This window comes from Gossypium hirsutum, chromosome A09 (genome assembly GCF_007990345.1).
Source record: "Gossypium hirsutum isolate 1008001.06 chromosome A09, Gossypium_hirsutum_v2.1, whole genome shotgun sequence".
NCBI lineage: Eukaryota > Viridiplantae > Streptophyta > Magnoliopsida > Malvales > Malvaceae > Gossypium > Gossypium hirsutum.
In genome coordinates, this window is record NC_053432.1 from 76,865,142 (window position 1) to 76,880,993 (window position 15,852).

Sequence of the window (15,852 nt, forward strand, 5' to 3'; positions counted from 1 at the left end):
TGGTTCCAAATCACATTCTTCTTCCACATTTACTCAACGCCTTCAAAAACCAAGCTGTTTATTGTCTCTTACATGGCAATGTTAAGGGGCTACTACAATGACATATAGATATAGATATTCTACAACAATTTATTCTTCTCCACTACCTATCCCTCATCATATATGTATATATAGTAGAACATCTGTGAAGCACTAAAACAACAGAAAGATGCAGCATTTAGATGGTGATTATGGGCAGCATCACGCCCCTTCGTGGAGTAGCATTTGATCGAAGTGCCATACGCCTACAAGCCAATTGCACTCGGTTATTACAAAGTAACTGAAACATTATCAACCCAATGATTTTATGAAAACAAATGATACATATAGCTTGCAAAGCTTACCATGTCCTTTTCCAACCCGCCTTAATTGAGAAACATAATCTGATATCTTCTTAATGGCTTCAACCTGAAAACTTGAGATAATTAGAAATTGTGGGTGTTTGAAAGATTTCTTTTTTGGATACTAAGAATGAAAGTGAGCTCACCTGCTCAGCTAAAAATTCGCTTTCGATGAAATCGGCCATCTGAGCATCATTGTTTTGCACCGTGACCTGTTAAATTAAGACGATTAGATTAGTTGTAGACGCACACATCTCATCTACTACACCCATGCCGTATGGCTATAAGTTTAGAAACAATTAGTGTTACATCGTGCAGGCACAAAAGCTTCTCGTTTGTCAGCTTCTCCAAGGACAATGCTAATTCCATAGCTGAACTCAACAAAGAAGGCAAAAGTTAATAGATCATAGAAACAACATTTAAACAAACTCTAACAGCAAAATTATGAGATATTGAGAACTATGAAGCAATTAGCATTGCATTCGAGAGCCGAAAAGAGACCAGAATAAACGTGTAAGAGGGACACCGACTCACCGTATAGTGCATCTCCCTTCTCAGCATGATCAAACTCTGAAGGGGGCATCAGAATAGAGTGTAGTTTTACTCTTCCACCTCGTTTGTTCTAATTAAACAGTTGAAATTAATAATTCTATTATATTTATATGCTCCCATTCCTATATATAATATGAAAAAAAAAAACCTGGGTTAAGTGCACCAATGTCTTCAAACTATGACTCGGATTCTAAATCGATCCCTAAACTTTATAATGTTCTAATTAAGTCTTCAAAGAATCAAATATTCTATAAACCAAATCCTTCCATTAGCTTAACATCAACTTTGACCTTCAAACTATGACTCGGATTCTAAATCGATCCCTAAACTTTATAATGTTCTAATTAAGTCTTCAAAGTATCAATATTTTATAAACCAAATCCTTCCATTAGCCTAACATCAACTCTGACCTTAAATGCTTAGTTTAGATTTGACATGGACCATATTTAAAGCAGTGGCCTACCTCTTTAAAATGGAAGTTTTTTCATTTACACATTTTTATAATTTATAAAATTTTAAATTTAATCTTTTAAACATTATAAAAATAAATTATTTAAATTGTAAAATTATATTTTTATTATCGTAAAAATATATGAATAACTCGGGCCAGATATGTTAAAGAGAATAAATAGTGTTAGGATTATTTTTTTTAATACATTAGATTCAAATTATCTATGCAATGGTAAGTTAAACTCTATATTTTAAATATGATCCATATCATATCTGAGCTAACATTGATGACCAAACTAATAGATAGACAAATAGAAAGATAAATTTAAAACCTGGGCCATAGTTTGAATACGCTTGGTGTGACTAACCCAAAAAGAAATAGACATGAAAGAAAACCTGATATTCCATCAGCTTCTCTGCATGCTCTCTTTCTTCTTCACTTGATTCCTTGAAGAATCTGATGACAACAATATAAAAATTTTATCATGTCATACAGTGATACAGATATATATATTAAAAAAATAACTTTGGAGAGCTTCTTGTTGTTATAATCTTACTTGGCAAAGCCTTTGAGCGCAACGTTGTCTCTGTCGAAGTAAGCATACAACGAGTGGTACACATAGGAAACGTTGTACTCCACACTGTCACACAAAATAAATAACCACCTCTATAAATCAAGAAACTGATAAAAATATCAAAACAGGAAGCAGCACAACTCACTTGATTTGCTCATTGATGGCGGCTTCACAGGCATCAGCATATTTCTGGCGAGCCAGCGAAAGATGAGGAGCGATTGGGATGTCAAGTTCCTCCTTTTTCACCTCTTCAAAAGGCTGGAACACTACCCCTGTAAGTGCATGATTGTCGGTTCCTATGGATGCATAAACACCCAAAGCCCTTCCATGTTTTCTGGGCAGAAAACTCAAAGCAGATGATGATGATGATGTTACAGGGGAGCCCTTAAGGGAACAAATTAGATTATCCCCTTGCTTGGCTTGCACACACAAAGATGAAACTGGTCTCAAAAGCATTGTGGAGAGATTTTTAGGAATGGAGAAGAAATGAAGGAAGATTGTTGATTGAGGGTGGAGGGGGAGATATCATATATAGAAGAAGAGGTCGGTGGAGTACTCACTGTTGCAAGAGTTCCGGAGTGGATGGCATTCGTTCTGGACCATCGGATTGGAAATTAGGTGACGATCATGGTTGAAACACGTAAGCAGGCGTGTGGCGAACCCGTGGTCTATCCAATTGAAAAAGTTTTTGTGGGACCTCCAGCCCCCGTATATTCTTTCCACATTGCGATCTCTGCGTCATCACTTAGCTGTCCATGTGATGAGATGAACGTGTTGTTAACTTTTCTCAGTTGCTCGAATCTTCCACGTAATCATCTTCTTGGCTTTTTCCTTCTTACAATCAATCTCAATAAACATCAATTCTTCATTACCACTTACTTTGTTACCATTTCTAATAACATTTTAATCCCTCTACTATTCATTTTAATCCCTACACATGGTTAACTTTACCATAACTTACTAGTTTTGAAAACAAATAGAAAAACGGTGATTAATGTGAACCAAATTAGATATAATTTAAACACAACAATTATCTTTAAAACAACTGAATTTAAAACAAATTTAGCAAAAATAAATCTCTTTTATATCTACTCTTTCTTTAAAACTGTTATTTAATTTTTAAATTTAATATTTGATGTAATGTCGCATCAATCATCATTAAAAAAGTTAATGTATAGGGATTAAAACATTAACTTCTCAAACATACAAAGCTTAAAATGTTTCTTTTAATAGTATCAGGGCTCAATTAGTTTGGATTATAGTATAATTACTCTTAATTGTTGCATTTAATCAACTAAATATTCTTAATAGGTAAAATATTTTAGTGAATAAGATTTTTGACTGGTCAACTAGTAATATAGAGTAGGGTTTATCTTTTAGAATTTAAGATGAAAAATATAGAGAGGTAGTCCTAAGATTTATTTGTGAAGAAGGTTTATATTTTAAAAGATTTTTAAAAAAATAAAAACAAATTATTACTAAGAGAGTTTTTTTTTTGTAAAATATTAATTTTATTATAGGTTCTTATCATATTTGCTCTTTTTGATAAAAAAAAGTCTCCCTCCAACCCTTAAATAGGGGGATAATATACTTCAGCGTACTTATTCTCATATTGACAATAATGCCGATATCAACCAAGTTAAAACTCGATCGATCAGGAATTTATAGTTTTATTGGTAGAAAGTTTGCATATTATAATAATTGTATCAAGATATAGCTAAAAAAATTATTGTATTAAGAGAATAATCTTATCCTATTTAAAGCATGGACGTAAGCGAAAGTAACGGAACAATTGTTATGATAAATTTAATTTGGAATACCGTACTAATTTTGGGCAAGCGGAAGACTAGAAGGTTTGACAAATTGGAGAGTGTTAATTTTGTGTTTAGCAAAGACAAAATAGGCAGGGCTGGGTTTTTCCACACCCTAGAAAAAGTTGCTCCTATCTTTCTGTGTACACAAACTTCCCTTTGTAAGACAAATTCCAAGTCGTTTCATTGAAAGTTCAAAGTAAAAAATTACTATTTGATGCAAGTTTTGAATAATGGATGGTAGAAATTCTGACACCCAATAACATCATCTCTAAGTTAAACCTCAATTTTTCTTTTTATCCAATGAATAACTAGTTGAAATATCAAAATTTAAATTGGGTATTGATGATGAAGGGCTTTAGTTAGTCAAGCTCAATTGCAGCATGGCCTGAATGTAAGATTTTTGTTTAATGGCTTCATGCAACAGGCTCTACAATGGCCCAAATAGAGGACAAAATCAGTGCCCCTATCAAACTGAAGTAGAGAAATGGGCTTTCTTATCTTTTTGAAGAGGAAAGCTGTTGTTTTAGGATCAGTTACGCAAAGAATCTAACGCTCACACCAAGCGAAGCACGGATTTGACTCGCATATTACACTTGGTTGCCAGCCGCAGAGGAGGGGACCTTTTTTGCCTTTTGCTACACATTCAGACAAATGCACCATTCCACTTATGCTTTTCGTTGGAGTTACTGCTTTCGGCCAAAGAGAGCTTATGGACACCACACCACCATACCCACTTGATATTAAGCCCACAACTCCCTCTCAACCAGGTTATTACTTTCTCAAGTTAAAATTTACAACTATATGTTATTAAAAATATTAAATTATTAATTATTATAAACACTTAATTAAATAATTAATTCAATTCAAACTAACTTATATATAATTACACAAATGAAATTTTATTGAGTATTTTAGCGTGACTATCCTTCAAAGGGAGTTAAATTCTCGATTTATATGATGTTTTATATGATGTAGTCTTTTGTTAGGATCGTCCCGAATAAGCAACGAACAAGTAAAAATAGTAGAAGAAATTGAGAAGATGAACACACAAATTTAACGTGGAAAAACCCCTCAAAAGAGGATAAAAAAACCACGGGCAAAGATAATTTTACTATAATGGCAAAAGAATGAAGAGTACAAAAGATGGAGATAAAAACTAAACCCCGAAAACCCGAAAAACAAAGAACCCTCAAACGTAAACACAAAATTCTCTGAATGTGTTATGAGTTCTAATCTAATGGGTGTCTCTTTTCTAAGATTGTAAAGGAGCCTATTTATAGGCTAAATTAGTAAGTCAAATAAACTATACTAATAAATGCTAAATATATTATACTAATAAATACTAAATCTTCTAGAAAGAAAATATATTTTTGTTTAACTTGACTTGCAAGCAATCTCTTAGAATTTGGGTCACACAATTCTAACAATCTCCACCTTGACACGAATTCTTTCAATGCCATCTTTGCCAAAACCCGCCACGGGCCTATCTTGAACTATGCAGGGAATTAACTGAGTCGAATCTATGCTTAGAAGCTGGAAGACTTCTAGCCTTCGACTTGTGCACTGCCAAATCAAAACTAACCCGGGTCTGATTTTCACGAATACAGTGCCCTAACTTTTCAAAACCTGCATCCAAAAGAGAACCTCTCTTCAACGAAACGGTCATACCTTTTTCCCTCCTATGACCAAGTTGTCTCCGCTTCAAATGAGTTGACTTTGACTCCGTAACGGACGAGGGACGTCCGATTTCACCGGTCACTGTAGAACCTTCCAGAATATAAAGACTGCCGGTTCTTTTACCTTTTAACAAAACGAGAGCTCCACGAGATACTTTAATGTCGCTCGACTCGATGTTGATTCTGCATCCTTTCAAGTCTAAAATACTCAAGGAGATGAGATTCTTTCGTAAATCAGGTACATACCTGACATCTGAGAGTGTCCTAATCGTCCCATCGTGTATCCTAATTTTAACAATACCAATAACCGATTATTTTACTAGATGAATCGTTTCCCATGTGCACAACTCCACCTTCAACTGAACTGTATGTGGAGAACCATTCTCTATTGGGACACATGTGGAAAGAACATCCTGAATCTAGGATCCACTCAGACGTAAGCTTGGAGTTATCGCTCGTTGACACTAACAAGAAATCATCACCGCCTTCATCGACCAAATTAGCACCAGCTACATCTTCCTCGTTACTCTCAGCAGCTCTTTTATTTCGCAGTTTATAACAATCTGCTTTGACGTGACCTAACTTTTTGCAATAGCGACACCTTTTGTCTCGTTTCTTTGATGCTACCAAAACGGAAGCTTGTCTATCTGCTTTGCTATTCAAATCAAACTCATTGTCGAGTTTGTCTCTACTCAACAAATGACCCTTCACATCTTCGAACGAGAGTTTGTCTCTGCCATAAATCAGGGTCTCCCTGAAAGACTTGTATGAAGAGGGTAAAGAGCACAATAATAGCATAGCTTGATCTTCATCGTCAATATGAACCTCAACGTTCTTTAAATCATTTAAAAGAGTAATGAATTGACTGATGTGATCTTTAAGAAGCTCACCTTCGTTCATGCGAAACGTAAATAGACGTTGTTTCAACACTAAACGGTTAGCCAGAGACTTAGTCGCATAAAGAGTTTCTAACCTTTTCCACAAGGCGAATGAGGTCTTCTCCATCAATACCTCCTGCAATACTGTATTCGCGAGGCACAACTGGATTGCAAACAAGGCCTTTTCATCAAGCTCTTCCCATTCTGTTTGATTTAGATTCTCAGGCTTTTTCCCTGTAACAACCTTTTTCAAGCCATTTTGAACTAGAATTGCCATCATCCGAACTTGCCACAGATTGAAATTTGTCTCACCATCGAACTTCTCAATTTCAAACCTTGTTGCTGCCATCTCTGACCGGGCTGATCTATGAAAGTTAAACTAGCTCTGATACCACTTGTTAGGATCGTCCCGAATAAGCAACGAACAAGTAAAAATAGTAGAAGAAATTGAGAAGATGAACACACAAATTTAACGTGGAAAAACCCCTCAAAAGAGGATAAAAAAACCACAGGCAAAGATAATTTTACTATAATGGCAAAAGAATGAAGAGTACAAAAGATGGAGATAAAAACTAAACCCCGAAAACCCGAAAAACAAAGAACCCTCAAACGTAAACACAAAATTCTCTGAATGTGTTATGAGTTCTAATCTAATGGGTGTCTCTTTTCTAAGATTGTAAAGGAGCCTATTTATAGGCTAAATTAGTAAGTCAAATAAACTATACTAATAAATGCTAAATATATTATACTAATAAATACTAAATCTTCTAGAAAGAAAATATATTTTTGTTTAACTTGACTTGCAAGCAATCTCTTAGAATTTGGGTCACACAATTCTAACATCTTTGTTCTTGAATGTATCGTCTTAAGTAGGCCCCCATGCATGTCAACACGTACCTTAGGATTAACATGTGTTCTCTAGGTGTGTGTTCACCTACATGATAGTGCGAATCCACCCCATGCGAGTTCATAAGAGAATGCGAACTCATCATGAGCGAACTCCAATATGTGAACTATGCAGAGGCAAAGGCAAAACAATTTTTAGGGGGGTTGAATGCCATTTTAATTTTTTATAGTCTATATCTTTATAATTTATAAAGGACTAAATCGAATTTTTCTAATTTTAAGGGGGTCAAAATATAACTTTACATTTTTTAATTTAACATTATAAAAAAAGAGTAGAAAGTTTAAATAACAAATTTCCATTTTAGAAGGAACCAAAGCCCATACTAACCGCCTTTGGAACTATGCAAGCTACGGATTGATCCTAGTCAGACAACCAAATAGTGAATCAAAAATAACGAACACCATAACAAACTTAAATCTAGAATGTTTATTTAAACCACCCAATGAAATGAATTGGGACAAACTTTTCCAAAAAGAAAATTAAAATTGAATTGCGACGGACAATGATGGATGAAAATCCAATGATTCAAGTTTGCTCTTGCAGCATAAAATGGATTAGACGGCTTGCAGGCTTGTGGACAACACACGGCTCCTCGACAAGGACGGTGCTAATAAGTTATTTGAATTTTACATTAAAAAAAATTAGATTCAATTCGATAATTATCTACAGAAAATTCAATTTTTAATAATTTAAATTATTAGTCTAAGCAAATTCAAATGCTACAATACTCTATTCTACTTGTATATCAATTTAATTAAACTTTTCATTTTAATATATTTTATATTATAAAATTAAATTTTTATCCTTAAAAAATTAACTATTAATAAATTTGAACTTAAAAACGATTAAACTTAAATACAAACTTAAAAAATTAATATTCAATCAATCTCGAATTAAATATTAAACTTTAAATTTTAAATCAAACTTGAGTTTAAAATTTTCACTATCCAAATTCCATTCAGCTCGATTCTACCTTTTTTCGTAGAAACCTTTTATATGAGAAAGTGTTGAAGGCCTTATGGGTGAGTCGTGACCACCCAATAATCTAATCCTACAACTGTGAATTGATAATATTAAAAATGTATTCTTAAATCCCCCTTATTTATAGGGACAACTTACTTCTTCTTTTTTAACTCAATTAATATTATTATTGTAGTAATTAAAAAGTCGTAAATTTAAATATATTTAAATCTATTTTATTTTAAAATTTAGGGTTAGAAAATAATTTCAAATAAAAGTAGACGTTTATATAATAATAATAATAAAACAGATGAAATATATGCATATGCATATGAATTCTTTATAAGTCATGTCATGAAGTGGTGCAAGAACAAATAGACTTTGCAATAGATGACCCCAAAAGTTGTGAGCATATATACTCTTTGTCTATACTCTATACCGGATGAGATTGATTTCCCCTTTACCATCTCCATTGAATAAAAATTAAGGTATGGATCGAATTTATTTAAAAATTTAATTATGATTTTTTTCTTCTATTTTTTTATGAATTTTTAAATATTTTTAATCGAATTGATCAAATTAGTAAACTGGTAATTTAACTCGCTCAACCATTAATCTAATTTTAAAAACATTTAATATTTCGGTAAATTAATTTATCCCACAATTTATTGGTGAAATATATACTAGGTTTTTGTCCGTGCAATACACGAATAATGTGTATATAAAATTATTTAGAACATATTACATGTATAAAGATTATAGAAAAAAAAACTTTAATATAAAAAATAAAATATGCACAAATGAAATTATAACCATACTTTTATTTACGTCTAAGCCTTACTTTTGTATATATGATATGAGTAATTTAAATAAAATATGGTACATTTTTTAAACTTAATTCGAAATATTTAATAAGATATATAAATATAATTATTTTAAAATTTTTAAATAAAATAATAGTCCATGAAAATTAAAAGTAAGAAATTAGATTGTCAAAAAAAGATATTTTTAATACAACATATTTTTTATACAAAATTTTTTTAATATCAATTTATTTTATACTTTTAGCTAAAAATATTTAATTTTTAATTTGATTTTTATCTATTATTTTAAATTCTAAAACATTTTTAAACATTATATTTTAAGATTGATGTATATATATATTAGATTAAATACTTTTTTTAATTATAATATAAGAAAAATCAACATTTTAAGATTTAAAAGATACCAAAATTTTATTTTAGAAATATTTTTTAAAATTTTACCTTTTTTAATTTTTTTTTTGAAACCAGAGTTTTAAACATATCATTTTTTTTTTATTTTTTCTAACTTTTTTCTTTTCAAATAGTATTTCAAATTTTTGAAAAAGAAGTATTTGAAATAATATTTTAAAATTTAAATATTTGTTAAAATTAATTTTCTTGATGAATCTTTAAAATATTTAAAAATTGTTTAAACATTATCTAAAAAAGTTAAATATATTTGAGATAAATTTTTAAAAGGTATGTTAAAACCAATTTAAATTTGGCTCTTTAAATTTATTTTGAAAACTATTTAATTTTTAAATTTTCTTAAAACTATTAAAGACAATGTAAATATATATTAAAAAGACACGTGGCATTGATATGCTAATGCCAAATGTCATAAAAATATAGTGTGAACATTACTATTTAACTAAATAATATATATAATATGAAGGTTATTCTTAGAAGATTTTTCTGACAAATAAACAAAAAATGTAAGGGAAAATAAATCATTAAAAAACTGTCTTCTGTTGAAAATTTTAAAAATAATTTGTAGAAAATGAAAATAAAAAATAATAACAATCATGTTAATATTGCCAATTTTTTTTCACTATTCAAAATTAAAAAGTTGAATATAAGAATTTTCAAAATTAAGTTTAATGAATTGAGTAAGAAAAAAATTCAATAAAATTTAAACTTATTCTGAAGAGTAGAATCATCCTTAAACTTATTCATTTCGAGAAAAGTGCGAAACACTATGAGAGGAAATTCAAATACTTGTAATTCATTTTTTTTGGCCAAGACTTGTTTAGTTAAGCAATTCATAACTTGATTTTGTTCTCTCGAGATGTACCGCAATAACTACGGGCCTTTTTGAGATAAAATACTTTAAATTTTGTTTTTTATTTCTAATAAAAAGGAAAAGAAATTCTATATTCCTAATCGATCCCCTGCCTATTGATAGTTACTTCCAATTCAAACGAAATCCGTTCCTGAAAATATAAAAATCTTGTTAACTTTTTTATTGATTGGTTTATTCTTTTTTCTTTTGAGTCTTTAAGGAAAGATATTTTTTTTAATAATTTTATCTTCAATGTTAGAATTTATATTTTAGTAGAATGTGACTTACCACTTCACAGCAGCTCTGCTTTGTTAGACCTGAAAGTCATCTCTAATTCCCGCTCACTCTTTGATTATATATTTGGACCCCAACCAACTCTTTGTTCGCCACCCTTAACTTCATCATGGCCACTGACGCTTCACCCCAGCTCCGGTCCGTGCCACCTCCTTCGGACTTTCACCCTGAAATCTCACTTTCCCGGACGCCAACCCACGATGGCCTTCACTTTTGGCAATTCATGATCGCTGGCTCCATAGCCGGCACCGTCGAGCACATGGCTATGTTTCCTCTCGACACACTTAAGACACGCATGCAAGCTCTTGGCGCTTCATGTTCGGTTCAACCCGTCAGCGTTCGTCAAGCCCTCGGTTCCATCTTAAAGCTAGAAGGTCCTCCCGGTCTTTACCGTGGTATAGCTGCAATGGGGCTTGGCGCAGGACCTGCACATGCAGTTTACTTCTCTGTTTACGAGCTATCTAAGCAAGTTTTGTCCCGTGGTGATCCGAATAACTCGATCGTTCACGCTGCTTCCGGCGTGGTGGCCACAGTAACAAGCGACGCGGTGTTCACGCCGATGGATATGGTGAAGCAGAGACTGCAGTTGAAGAATAGTCCGTACAAAGGTGTAGCGGAGTGCGTGCGTAGGGTGGTGATGGAGGAAGGGATTGGAGCCTTCTATGCTTCTTATAGAACTACTGTTATTATGAACGCGCCGTTCACTGCTGTCCACTTTGCCACATACGAGGCGGCAAAGAGAGAGTTGATGGAGGTGTCGCCTGATACAGCCAATGATGAGAGGTTGGTAATTCATGCCACTGCTGGTGCCGGTGCTGGTGCCTTGGCTGCTGCTCTTACGACTCCGCTTGATGTTGTTAAAACCCAGTTGCAGTGTCAGGTAAAACACTTGTTTATTGCTTCTCCATTGTTTTCCTAGCTTAGAAATTGTGAATTTGATTGATTGATTGATTGATGTTAAACAACAGGGAGTGTGTGGTTGCGATAAATTTTCGAGCAGTTCAATTGGGAATGTGATTGAAACAATAGTGAAGAAGGATGGATACAGGGGCCTTATGAGGGGATGGATTCCAAGGACGCTCTTCCATGCTCCAGCTGCTGCAATCTGTTGGTCTACTTACGAAGCATCTAAGTCCTTCTTCCAACAGCTTAACAGCCGCTAAAACCAAACCAAGCATCATCTCTGTCAAACAAATAATCTTCACACTTGAATGAATGTCCAATACAACATTGAAACTTCGCAGTACGCTTGTCTAAAATTTGTTCCCCGCACAGGTCAAGCAATATATTACTACTTTTTATTAATCAATCAAATTAGTTGATCCTTTCTCATACGGCCTGTCAGGATATACGAAATTTGGACACTTCACTTTCTCAAGTCCTGTGAGCTTGGATGATTAACTAGGTCTTAAAACATTTTCCGTTAGGCATGTTACGATTTTGAGCCACCAAGGTCTATGACATCTCTGAGATCCACCAAAAGTATAAAAAAGGGGCGGGTTCTACGATATCATATCAGACATTTATAGCGCGACATCATACTACATGACAAAAATTAAAGTTGGAAGTAATCTTGTTTTCTTGGCTTGGCTGAATTAATATGATACGATGAATAACAAAAAGGATAAGCTCCTTCCTCTAACTTTCCGAACTGTTAAGTCTGCCAATGATCGATGTTCCAAGATGAAGTTTGTTCATAAGCAGCGGCAATATACTGGAAACTTTTCCCTAAAAGGTGTTTTGGCTTCTATGTATCATATCCTTACTTTCAAGATACAGCACCGTATGCAACTATAAATCATGCATTTTGTGGCTTCGGGCATCAGAGTAACGCGGCATTTCATTTGCTAGAACCAAAGTCCTTAGTCCCGTACAGATTTTATTACAAAGCTTGCGCCATAACACATAAATGTCAAAATAAATTCGCTAACACCAAAGACTTGTTAAAAACAGAGAACTTGCAGATCCTCTAAAGCACCTTCCATACAATTTATAATATCTTAATACACAAGGTTCATGCATTGCCACCTTCATTATATATATATTTGGCCAGACACCTTCAACATAGTAGAACAGAATAAAAGCCTTATCACAATAGAAACCATAAAGTTGACCGGTCTTTGCACTTGAATCCTAAAACTTATTATGGACACAAAAGTATGAAGGTTCAGAGTTAAAAGTTAAAAGAAATAGGATCTCCAAGGCATCCTAACCACTTTAAAACTTATCTACACTTACTCCATCCCTGGAAACCTCGTACGCCTCTCTATTCCTGCTTTTCTTCATTCCGGCCGTGACATAGATCTTAGATCCTTCACAAGTGATACTGGTTACTTTTACCCATATCATCACCTTTGTCTTCATTCCCTCTATATCAGCCAGCTTTCCTTTCTCCAGATACCCAGTCACAGTGGTGAAGAAGCGCAGAACAGATGAGTCCTTGTATCCCACTTCACATATTGCTGGAATAAAAACAGTGAGCTTCCCAGTCTCTTCATTGAATTCATAATTTGTGGCATCACGAGGGAAGATTCCTATTGGCAGGTTATACTCTCTTAACAGCTCTGGCAACGGCTTTTGCATTTTTCCTGTAAAAAGCCATTTATTGGTATTAATGACAAAATTTTGGGAGGAACCTATAGAAACTGCAGCATATTCTATTATCGAATGAAGTGTAAAAATGAAGTCTATATATCCCAAGTTCAACACCATTAATACCCCAACCCACAGACAGAAGAAGGGCTCCACGAGAATGTTTGAGTGGTAGGTAGTATTGTGAAAGTTATTATAAGGATCAATATGTTCATTTTTTGGACAACTGATATCTATTGAAATTAGTGTTGGCTACGAAAAACACTAAAGCCGTACGTTGGCAATCTCTACATCAAGTATCATCACAATTTAGGCAGCCACTTGGTATTCCAAAACGAAATACTTAAGAGACTAATAACGGTTAGCATCTTTTTCTTACAGGTTTAAGTACATAAGCTAATCATATATATTGATTATATGAAGCACAAGCAATGAACTGGATACACATTTTATCCTTCAGAACATAGCAAAAGCTATCTATAACAAGTAAAAAGTAACACAAAGAAAATAGAACAGCCAACAATTCTGCCAGAGAAGGACAAACCTTTGATTTTATTAACCAACCATTTGGCTCCCCCTTCAATACTGGTGGATAATGACTGATTGAAAGGGAGAAAAGATGATGTTAGCACGAGGAATGTCAATAGCGAAAGATAGACATGCAGAAAACAAGGAGTAGAGAATACTGATAAATGAACAGGTATTCATCAACATACCAGCTTTGCAGCATTTGGAGAAAACATGAAACGAGTCTATAACATTCCAAAGACTGAATTTCTTCCAACTTTTTAAGAAATTCCTTAAATATTATCTATTCAAAGATATGAAAATTGGCACACGATTGGATAGAAAACAGGCCAAAATAAAAAGATTTCCAATCAATCCTAGGTTAAAGTTTCAGTAACAAAGGGAGAAAAAACTGACTTCGCTAATTACAGTGAACAAATAAAGCGTCGGAATTTGCACCTTGAGCAATACGCTGATTAATCTAACATTTGAAAATCAAATTAACCGTTGCAGTTACATGTACGAAATCCGAATAGATCAATATTAAAACAACATTTCATAAAGAAACCCTAGGCGAATTAACGATATCAACAAATTCTGGAGCAGAGCAGAGTAAAAATCGGAAACTGAAGTGAAAAAAATGAAGTAAAAGGTATGAACAGAGAGGGGCATAGCATACGTTGAGGTCGTCGCCGACGGAATCGATCTCCTTGTTGGCCTTCTGGCCGAGCCAATAGGAGCCCACCTTGTTCAATATCTGATCCATCTGTGGTGAGGAATATCAAATCTCGATTAAGCTCCTCTGATTCTCTCTCTGTCTCTGTGTGGAAAGAGAAACCTAAGGGGTGAAATCTAGAGAGAGAGAGAGAGAGAGAGATGAGCTTTCGTAATTCTATATCTAAAACTTTTGATTGTTAGATAGATAGAACCTTCTTAACCGTACCCGCTAAGTAAAACTTTCTTCAAATTTTAACCGTTCTGCAAACTTCAAAGTCAAACCCAATCTTATTTTCCTTTTGGTAAACTCTACTAATAGTGACCAACTCTTATAAATTTTAGAAAAGTTTATACTTTACTGACTCACATTTATATCTATTTTCATTTTGGTCACTATAGGTTGGGGTGTTCAAATTTCGGTTAAAACCGAATTAACTGACCTCTAACCGAACAGATTCAATTGGGTCGGAAGTCGGTTAATAATTTTCTGAAAATTCAATTATCGGCTAATTCGATTCAAAATCGGATAATTAATCAAATTAACAGAGTTAATCGAACTTAAGCAAATTATATGTAGTTTTAATTCTGTTAATTCGAATAATTCGATCAAATGAATATTACCAATTTATATATATCATACTTATTTTAACCAATATATATATATAAATTTCAGTTCGGTAACAGTTAAAAGATTAAAAAGTTCGATTAATTCAATTATATTAGTTTAATACGGTTAGCCGTTTGAACAACCTTAACTATTGGTATATGGATATTCCGAACTAGCTTGTCAAATTAGATATTTTATTTTCCACCTAGGATTTAGTTTTTGGGCTACTTTCTTTTCATTTTAGTCAGTAACAATATTTTAGAAAAAAATGACCCTAAACTCCGCCTGTCGTTAGAGCGGCGATCAGAAACAACTTATCGGTGGTCCAAAATCCTCTCTTTTTCACCTATAGTTTAGATTCCCTGAGAACTAAGAAGGGTTCGACCCATTCAATCAGTTGGGTTTTAAGGAAAAACAAAGGCCCATAGCTAGAGTTGGTATGGGGCTTAATCAGTACCCAAATATCCAATTAGAATTAAAATTGGGCTCAAAAGATCAATTTAGACTTAAATTAGTTTTATAAAACGAAGGGCTCAACAGGACCAAATGTTTGAAATGGTTTCAATACGAAACTAAGAAGCTTAACGGGCAATCAATTTCAGACAACGGAGTGTACCCAAAATAGAAATTTTAGTTCCGACGAAATTTGATGTCAATAATTATGAATTTATATATTGATTGAGTATAGGGATATTGGATTAGGTATTCATATATATGGGTGTAGGATTATTTAATAACTAATAAATTAATTGGTTTAGATATCCAAAATAATAATCCATCAAATAAAGTACAAACAATCAATTAACCGAACAAATCAATTAACCAATCGTGTTGATTTACTTATACATTTAAGTCTTT

General features: G+C 33.3%; 3 protein-coding genes across 3 annotated transcripts; 1 reads left to right on the top strand and 2 right to left on the bottom strand.

Annotated features, from left to right (window-relative positions):
- Window positions 1–2,467, bottom strand: LOC107937064 (ferritin-3, chloroplastic). Its single transcript, XM_016869871.2, has 8 exons — window positions 2,103–2,467; window positions 1,940–2,023; window positions 1,779–1,839; window positions 915–1,002; window positions 690–751; window positions 527–592; window positions 384–447; window positions 1–284 (listed from the first exon to the last, which is right to left on the bottom strand). Exons 1-8 carry the CDS (start codon window positions 2,411–2,413, stop codon window positions 241–243), a joined length of 780 nt encoding a protein of 259 aa, XP_016725360.1. The 5' UTR covers window positions 2,414–2,467; the 3' UTR covers window positions 1–240.
- Window positions 2,468–10,558: 8,091 nt separating this feature from the next.
- Window positions 10,559–11,903, top strand: LOC107937072 (mitoferrin). Its single transcript, XM_016869882.2, has 2 exons — window positions 10,559–11,451; window positions 11,540–11,903. The coding sequence occupies exons 1-2, from the start codon at window positions 10,681–10,683 to the stop codon at window positions 11,732–11,734; spliced, it is 966 nt and encodes a 321-aa protein (XP_016725371.2). The 5' UTR covers window positions 10,559–10,680; the 3' UTR covers window positions 11,735–11,903.
- Window positions 11,904–12,536: 633 nt separating this feature from the next.
- LOC107937073 (uncharacterized protein At5g01610) lies at window positions 12,537–14,683 on the bottom strand. Its single transcript, XM_016869883.2, has 3 exons — window positions 14,350–14,683; window positions 13,708–13,762; window positions 12,537–13,159 (listed from the first exon to the last, which is right to left on the bottom strand). The coding sequence occupies exons 1-3, from the start codon at window positions 14,434–14,436 to the stop codon at window positions 12,789–12,791; spliced, it is 513 nt and encodes a 170-aa protein (XP_016725372.1). The 5' UTR covers window positions 14,437–14,683; the 3' UTR covers window positions 12,537–12,788.
- Between the last annotated feature and the right edge of the window lie 1,169 nt (window positions 14,684–15,852).

Coding starts and splice junctions, on each gene's coding strand:
- LOC107937073 (XM_016869883.2), bottom strand. CDS start 14,436: ATGGATCAGATATTGAACAAGGTGGGCTCCTATTGGCTCGGCCAGAAG. Junction 13,763..14,349: donor CCGTCGGCGACGACCTCAAC/GTATGCTATGCC, acceptor CCTTTCAATCAG/TCATTATCCACCAGTATTGA. Junction 13,160..13,707: donor GTTGGTTAATAAAATCAAAG/GTTTGTCCTTCT, acceptor GGCTTTTTACAG/GAAAAATGCAAAAGCCGTTG.
- LOC107937064 (XM_016869871.2), bottom strand. CDS start 2,413: ATGCTTTTGAGACCAGTTTCATCTTTGTGTGTGCAAGCCAAGCAAGGG. Junction 1,003..1,778: donor AGAAGCTGATGGAATATCAG/GTTTTCTTTCAT, acceptor CTGTTTAATTAG/AACAAACGAGGTGGAAGAGT. Junction 752..914: donor GAAGGGAGATGCACTATACG/GTGAGTCGGTGT, acceptor TGTTGAGTTCAG/CTATGGAATTAGCATTGTCC.
- LOC107937072 (XM_016869882.2), top strand. CDS start 10,681: ATGGCCACTGACGCTTCACCCCAGCTCCGGTCCGTGCCACCTCCTTCG. Junction 11,452..11,539: donor AAACCCAGTTGCAGTGTCAG/GTAAAACACTTG, acceptor GTTAAACAACAG/GGAGTGTGTGGTTGCGATAA.